At 47.4% G+C, this 7863-nt stretch overlaps 1 protein-coding gene across 1 annotated transcript; it reads left to right on the top strand.

Annotated features, from left to right (window-relative positions):
• Window positions 1-3181: 3181 nt before the first annotated feature.
• Window positions 3182-4259, top strand: DPPA5 (developmental pluripotency associated 5). The gene is made up of 3 exons (XM_045542257.1): window positions 3182-3339; window positions 3426-3605; window positions 4069-4259. Exons 1-3 carry the CDS (start codon window positions 3228-3230, stop codon window positions 4125-4127), a joined length of 351 nt encoding a protein of 116 aa, XP_045398213.1. The 5' UTR covers window positions 3182-3227; the 3' UTR covers window positions 4128-4259.
• The last annotated feature ends 3604 nt before the right edge of the window (window positions 4260-7863 follow it).

Below are 7863 nucleotides of genomic sequence, written 5' to 3'. Positions count from 1 at the left end.
GGGCTCCTAATTTAGCTGGGGGGAGGGGACCCTCTCATTCTCCTTCTGCTCATCCTCCCCCCCCCAAGCTCGGCCTCCCTGTGGTCAGGCGAGGAACCCTAGTGGCGGGGCAACAGGGAAGGAATAGGGGAGACACACTTCTAATATCCATTCACAGCCCTGCAGATACTGCAAATTCCCCAATTTAGGCACTTCCCACCCTCTTGCCCTCCACCCTCCTCACCACAAGATCTTCCTTGGTGGTGCCTGCAACCCCCTCCTGGGTCTTGGGGAGCTAGGGCCCAGCTCCTGCCACCAGAAGCCTTCATCCAATGGCTGCACTGCCTGATGAGATAATGAGCCCCTTTCGCTGTCCCTTAGCTGGCCTGGAGCCTATTCCCTTGTGGCCCCCAGGAAGCGGAGACTACATGGGGGGCTCAGGCTGGGATCCAAATCCTCCAAGGTGCTAGCCAGCCCAGGGCCCAGAGTGGCACCTGGGCACATGCGGCTGCCCCTGCCCTACTTACAATAGGACCCCCCACCTGCCCTTGTCCCTCTCTGGGCTCAGGTACTAGCAAAGAGGGGTGGAGCTGCCACCAGAGACCTGGGCCACCACCTCCTGCCTCCAGGGATGCCCTAATCCTCCAGTGTGCAGAAATGACTGAGGACACCCTCATACCACCAGCAAAGACCCTTGAGCTGCTCATTCCAGACAACCTCACATGTATTGAGCACCCACTGGGGATACAGTGGTGGTGAAATCAGACCTGGGTCCCTGCCTTCACAGGGCTGACAGAATAATGGGAAGAGGGAGAAAGGGAGGGAGGGAAGGAAGGAAGAGAAAGAAACAAAAGAAAGAATATTTTCTTTTGATTAGCTACCTGATACACCATAATATTTCTTCTTCTCCCTTTTATTAAAAATTCAAGACTACAGAAACATTGAAAGAATATAGAAAGAATTTTGTCCTTGATCTAGAACTGTTTTGGTTTGGTGTCAAATTAAAGAAAAAGAAAAGAAAAGCTCTAGAACCAACTGTTGATATTTGCCATATTGGCTCTCTTCACACACAAACACACACACACACAATGTATACATATATATAATGCTGAGGTTTGGCGGAAAGGGGGCTGGACTATTTGTAAGTACATTTCAGATATAACAATCCACTGTACATGTTTCTCCTGAGAATAAGGACCTTCTCTTCATAATTGAAATCCACTTATCCTGGCCAGGCATGGTGGTTCATGCCTGTAATACTAGCACTCTGGGAGGCTGAGGTGGGAGGATTGCTCGAGGTCAGGAGTTCGAGACCAGCCTGAGCAACAGTGAGACCCCATCTCCACTAAAAATAGAAAGAAATTAGCTGGACAACTAAAAATATATAGAAAAAATTAGCCGGGCATGGTGGCGCATGCCTGTAGTTCCAGCTCCTCGGGAGGCTGAGGCAGGATTGCTTGAGCCCAGGAGTTTGAGGTTGCTGTGAGCTAGGCTGACGCCACGGCACTCTAGCCCCGGCAACAGAGCAAGACTCTGTCTCAAAAACAAAACAAACAAACAAAAAAACCCTTATTCTACTCTGGAAGTTTCTAAACATTAATAAAACACTACTTTGCAGTGTAAGGGATATTAAAATTTCTTCCATTGTCCTGAAATGTACCCCACTACTTTGATTCAGGATTATTTGAATCATGCACACAGGATTTTTTTTTTTGAAACAATCTTGCTCTGTTGCTGGGGCTACAGTGCAGTGGTGTCATCATAGTTCACTGCAACCTCAAACTCCTGGGCTCAGGAGATCCTCCTGCGTCAGTCTCTGAAGTACCTGGGACTACAGGCACCTGCCACAACGCCACCTAATTTTTCTGTTTTCAGTAGAGATGGGGACTTGCTCTTGCTCAGGCTGGTCTATAACTTCTGAGTTCAAGGAATCCTTCCGCCCTGGCCTCCCAGAGTGCTAGGATTACAGGCGTGAGCCTCCTCACCTGGCCCACACAGAAGTTTTAGTCAATTAATCAAACAAAAATTCCTCTAATTGTTTGTTTTCATGACATTGACATACCAGAAGTCTATTTGTCCTATTATTGATGATGCTAACTTTGGCTTTTGGTTAAGGTGTAAAGAAAAGTTTTCTCCTAATTCATAATCTGTGGGCTGGGACGTCCAGACCTTGTGAATGTCTAGTTCCTCAATAGCCTTCATCTGATAGTTTTAGTCATTGATGATCATTTCTAAATTGACTGCACTGGTGGTTGCAAAAGAGCCCACAGTTTTTTGATTGTGAAGAGGTCTGCCTCAGGAAGCCGTCATAATAAGCCAGCTGAGGGGATATTAGATGTTACCAGAACTGGGCTTGGGAAAAGCCAGCTTCATCTCCATCTGTAAAGCCATAAAACATTGAAATCACCACCCTCATGGAGTGAATCCAGTGCATCGCTTCGAGCAATGTATTTTAAAAACGAATAAACCAAATTTATTATATTTAGAGGGGAGCCAGAAGCCTGCACCCGTTTGAGAGTGGCGAGGCAGAGCACACGTGAGCTTTGAAATCCGGGTCGGTTCAAAAGCTCCAGAGCCAGGGGCTTCGATGAATGCTAACCATGGGGGCGCTTCAGAGCCCTCATCGCGTCCCTTCAAGTAAGATAATGAATTTCAGAATTTCGGTTTCCTCTTTATTAAGTGACAAATTATTCTTGAGTTCCCCGATGTTGTCCAGGTCGCCCTCAAAGTGAAACCGGCCCTTGGTCCTGCTCCTTTGGCCCGAGGGAGAACTGACCCTCCTTTGGAACGTGTGAAACAAGAAGTTGATTTGGCAGCTTTTGGGTAGTCCTCGCATCCCCAAACCTGGATTCCCAGTTTTCAGGGTTCAGACCCAACCCGTTGTCTCCTTAGGGGGAAGAGTCGATAGCGCCCTCCCCCACCCACTCCCAAGCCCATGGGATTCTGGTGCGGAAGACACGAGACAATGCAGGTGGAAACCCTAGTTCACTTGGAGACAGCTGGGCCCGAGAGAACACGCTCCAAAGTAGCACGAGGCCGGGGAGATGGTAATCCGCGGGACCGGGGCGGGCAGGGCCGGGGGTGCAGACGGGGCGCGGCGAACGTGGCCTTGGGCCCGGGGGGCGGAGCCGGGGCGGGGTCTGGCCGGGGCGGGGCCACCCAGGTGCTAGACTTTGCGCGCGCTGCGGCCAAGGCGGCACGGTTAGGCCTAGCTTCCGCGGTAAAGCGTAGGGTTTGAGGGTCCTGAGATGGGCACGCTCCCCGAACGTAAAGATATTCCACCGTGGGTGAAAGTTCCCGAAGATCTGAAAGAGCCAGCGGTGTTTCAGGTCCAGACGCGGCTGCTGGGAGCCATGTTTGGTGAGTGTGCCCAGACTGGCTTGTGTGCCCCGTCCCGGGCGTTTCAGTCTCCGCCGCCCGGAGTTCTCATCCCCTTCCCCCAACAGGCCCAGACGGATCTCGCATCCCTTACATCGAGCAGGTGAGCAAGGCCATGCTCCAGCTGAAAGCTCTGGAATCTTCAGACCTCACCGAGGTCTTGGTGTATGGCTCCTACGTGTACAAGCTCCGGACCAAGTGGATGCTCCAGTCCATGGCTGAATGGCACCGCCAGCGGCAGGAGCGAGGTGAGAGACTCGGCGATGACGGGCTTTGAACAGAGGCCCGTGGGGGTGGCTTCTCTTCCTCTTCTCTCACCTCCTCGCTGTCCGCAACCACCACCACACCTCCGGCATCACCAAAGGCGCCCTTTGCGTCTGGGCAGTCTCCAAGACTCATGTGGGAGTCTGGGCCCTAGGGTGCGGGCCGTTGCTCCTGGGGACCCAGGGGGGAGACTCTGATGAGAGGGGGCTGGGCTAGACCCATGGGGCGGGATTATGTGTGATCTCTCCACCTTCTCCCTCCTCCTCCAGCTTCTTGGCGAATGTTGGAATGGGCCCAGTGGTTCCACGTTCCGAGGTTCCCGAGAATCTCAGGCCCAGAATGCCTGGCTCACAGGGTCCTAGAAAGGAATCCTGAAAGAGGCAGAGAAAGGTCGGGCTCTTACCCTCCCCCACCATACTCACCCCGCTGTTGCTCTTTCTGGTGCAGGGATGCTCAAACTTGAAGAAGCCATGAGTGCCCTCCAACTAGGCCCTTGGATGAAGTGAAGCCCGTTTCCACACAATGGGACTGAGGCCAGGATGTCGCGAGATTAGGTTGCAGCCAGACCTGGAGTGGTTCCAGCTTGGTTTAAACTCTGCTCCAGCCTGATGAGTTAAGGAAAAACCATCTGTTTTTGAGGTCTCTGCCCTTACCAAGTCTTGATGTAGTTGTTAAAGAATAAAGTTTTAAATAAGTAAATAGCTCTTTGACATTGTGGTTGATGGATTGGAGGTAATACCTTACATATCTCTCAAGCGCTGCTGAGATGTGGCTGTTGAGCTTAACCCTTTATTGAAACTCCCCAAAGCTGAAAAGAGGTCCAAGGGCACACTTGGCTAGGGTCAAAAAGGGTCTAGGAGTCAAGACCTGGGATGCAGCACTGAACCAAAAACCTAAGGGTGATGTGATGATACAGTCTGGAAATAATCTGTACTCTCATTTAAAAACAATCCTATAACAGATTGATAGAACATATACAAAATAAGAAGTATATGTTTTCCAAAACAAAAATATGGAAAGTGCCAGGACCCTATGACCTTAGGCAAACTGTTTAACCCCCTCGGTTTCTCAATCTCTAAAACGAAGTTAACAGCATATGACCCCATATGAAATTATGAGATTAACTGTTAATATACGTAGGGCACTTAGGACAGGCATCGTATGTAGTAGCAAGTGTTGACTATTTCTTGGATATGTTTGGGAGAGTTCTCTCCCTCAGTAATGGCAGAGAAAACTAACAGTTATTTTCTGCAACAGACAGATCTGGCATGTCCACCAAACAACTTCTCTCCCCTTTAGCTATCAGTAAGTGAACAGCACCACCATTTTGGACCAGTGGTTCAGGCCACAAATTAGGAGACTTCCTTGATGCCTCACCCACAACGTGAAATACATGAGGGAGTCCAGTCAATTTGGCCTTATAACTCCCCTCCCCCATGAGACCATCCTGTACCTGCTAAATTAAGGAAAGACCTGTTTGGGGGTCTCTGCCCTTGCTCTGAGTCCTGATGTGAATATCTTTTTCCAAGGTTGCTAATTAAAGAACAAAGTTTTAAGTAAGTATATAGCTCCTTGACATTGTGGTTGATGAATTGGAGGGTAATAACCTTAGATATCTCCAGTCCTATCCTTTCTTGCTAGGACTGCTGAAAGAGACTGCTAACAGGTCTTGATTTCTTTTGTTCATCTCAGGGCCTGTTCTTTAGCAAGCAGACTTAATTTTTAAAATGTAAATCATATGGCCTCTCCTCCAAAAGGGACTCCACAGTTTTCCATCCAACTTAAAACCCCAGACTCCTTATGCTGACCTATAAGGCCCTGTGGAACCTGACCTCAGCCTAATGGGAACTCACATTTTGTTGCCCTCTGCTCTAGCTTATCCTTTTGCTGCCCCCCAAATACACTATGTATGTTCCCACTTACAGGCTTTTGTTTTTGCTGTTTTTTGGCCTAAAAATCTCAGATTTTCAAGTGGTTTTGCTCTCTTCTCTCAGGTGGTCTAATACTCACCTCTAGGGAAGTCCTCCAAAGTCTCTGCTTAACTGCATTATTTTTATTCATGGCATTTATAAACTCCACCAATAGTGTTAGCTGCTCATTTTCTTCCTCTCCGCTACTAAAATGTAAATCCAACAAAGAAGGGATGTTGATTTTTTTTTTTTTAGAGGGGCAATATGGTGTAGAGTGGTTAAGAATAGTGTTATAAAACACACCAACTAGACTGCCTGGGTTTGAATCTTGGCTCAGCCACTTTCTAGCTTGGGAATCATGAGTATGTTAGCCTTTGTGCTTCAATTCTCCATCTATAAATATGTAGATATTGGCTGGGCGCTGTGGCTCAGGCCTGTAATTCTAGCACTCTTGGGAGGCCAAGGCGGGTGGATCCTTTGAGCTTAGGAGTTCGTGACCAGCCTGAGCAAGAGTGAGACCCCGTCTCTACTAAAAAAAAACAATAGAAATTAGCTGGACATCTGAAAATATATATAGAAAAAATTAGCTGGGCATGGTGGCACACACCTGTAGTCCCAGCTACTCAGGAGGCTGAGGCACTAGGATTGCTTGAGCCCAGGAGTCTGAGGTTGCTGTGAGCTAGGCTGATGCCATGGCACTCCAGCCCCAGCAACAGAGGGAGAGTCTGTCTCAAAACAAAACAAAACAAAACAAATGGAGATATTATCTAAGGGGGTGGCAGTGAGGAGTAAATGAATTAAGACTATGTCCTAAACCTCTGTGAAGTCTTAGAACAATGACACCATGGGCATTCAATAAATATTTCTTGAATGCATGAATAAGAGGTACTCTTGCCCATGGCAGGACTGTAGCTAGACTCCTCCCCTCCCAGGTCTGAGGGAGGAGGGACTCCAAGTTCCAGCCCTGTCCTCCTAAGAGTCTCATTGAAGACTCAGAAAGTCATGAAAGTCCTTTTCAAAGGCATTGTTTTTATACCCCGTGGAAATACGGAGCACAGGTGCAGTTTTCTGGGGTCATTAGATTCCACACAACCTGTGGGTCACTGGGAAGACAAAGGTACACTTGGAATGCTGTTGAGGTTCATTTGGAGTGGAGAGCAAGAGACCAGTCATGTACCTTATTGGTGTTTCAACCCCCGCCCCAGCCTTGACAACTCTGCCTTAAGGTCCTAGACCAGTCAGCTCAGCTCTTGTTCAAGATTTTGGAGGAAAGTCAATCTCACCTTTCCCGAGGAAATGATAATTGTTAAAACAGTTCCATCCCTGACTTTGAAGAACTAAACACAGATGCATGCATTTCCTCCTTCTGGAAGTGTTAGCAGGGAAACTTGACTCAGCTCCATGTGGTAAGAAGCCACAGATACTAAAAAGGATGGTCTGCCTTGTAGAATTGTTATTCCCAGGCAGGAAGGTCTTAGGGCCTCTCAGTTATTGGTTGCCAGGGCCAGAGGCAGTACCAGGGTCCAATTGTCCACAGATTGGGAAGAGGCTAATATTGGGCTGAGGTGGGCTGTGGGAAGGGGCATCTCAGTTTCCAGGGAAGACTGCCCGTGGACCCCAGTCACCTTAAGGTGGTCCCCAGTAGCTTTGGGCACATTTTGAACAGAATGGCATTGAGCAGGATATTTCTGGAGATGTGTCAACAGTTGCCATAGGAGACAGAACAGAAAGTAGAGAATACTAGTTGTTGCTACATTAAAAAACATTTTCTTAAGTAGCACACCAATTTAATATTTAAACATTTAAATTTACTTAAATTTGTTTTAAAGAGATACTAGTCACATGGTTCAAAATCCTAAAATGATAGACAAGTCTTCCTCTGAGCTCATTTCACATTCCTGCATTTCCTACTCCCCAACAATAAAAAGCTTTATTGTCCTTTCTAGAGTTGTTTTTTTTTAAATACAAACACAAGCAATTATAAATGTAGATTATTTTCTCTCCTTCCTTACGGATGAGTATTATTCTATTTAATTCTCCACAAAAGGACTTTTGGGGTTATTATGAAACTTTTGCTTTTACAAAGGTGCCATGAAGACATTGAAGGCCATTGTTTTGCAAGTAGTATGTCTGCAGGCTAAATTCTCATAGGGAAAATTGCTGGTCCAAAAGGGAAAAACATAATTTTGCTAGATATTATCAATTTGTCTTCCATGGGGGTTGAAACAATTTCACTTCCAGCAGCAGTATATGAGATTGCTATTTTCCCTATTGGCTCACTGTTTTTTGCTGATCTGATAGGTGAAGTCTCCTTGTCTTCTGTAACTTCTAG

This window comes from Lemur catta, chromosome 2 (genome assembly GCF_020740605.2).
Source record: "Lemur catta isolate mLemCat1 chromosome 2, mLemCat1.pri, whole genome shotgun sequence".
NCBI lineage: Eukaryota > Metazoa > Chordata > Mammalia > Primates > Lemuridae > Lemur > Lemur catta.
The sequence above is the reverse complement of the archived record's forward strand: the minus strand, read 5'-3'. Positions and strand labels throughout refer to the sequence as shown.

Excerpts from the sequence above, each read along its gene's own strand:
- DPPA5 (XM_045542257.1), top strand. The coding sequence starts at position 3,228 with ATGGGCACGCTCCCCGAACGTAAAGATATTCCACCGTGGGTGAAAGTT. Across the intron at positions 3,340-3,425 it reads GCTGCTGGGAGCCATGTTTG|GCCCAGACGGATCTCGCATC; the intron begins GTGAGTGTGCCC and ends TTCCCCCAACAG. Across the intron at positions 3,606-4,068 it reads CCGCCAGCGGCAGGAGCGAG|GGATGCTCAAACTTGAAGAA; the intron begins GTGAGAGACTCG and ends TTTCTGGTGCAG.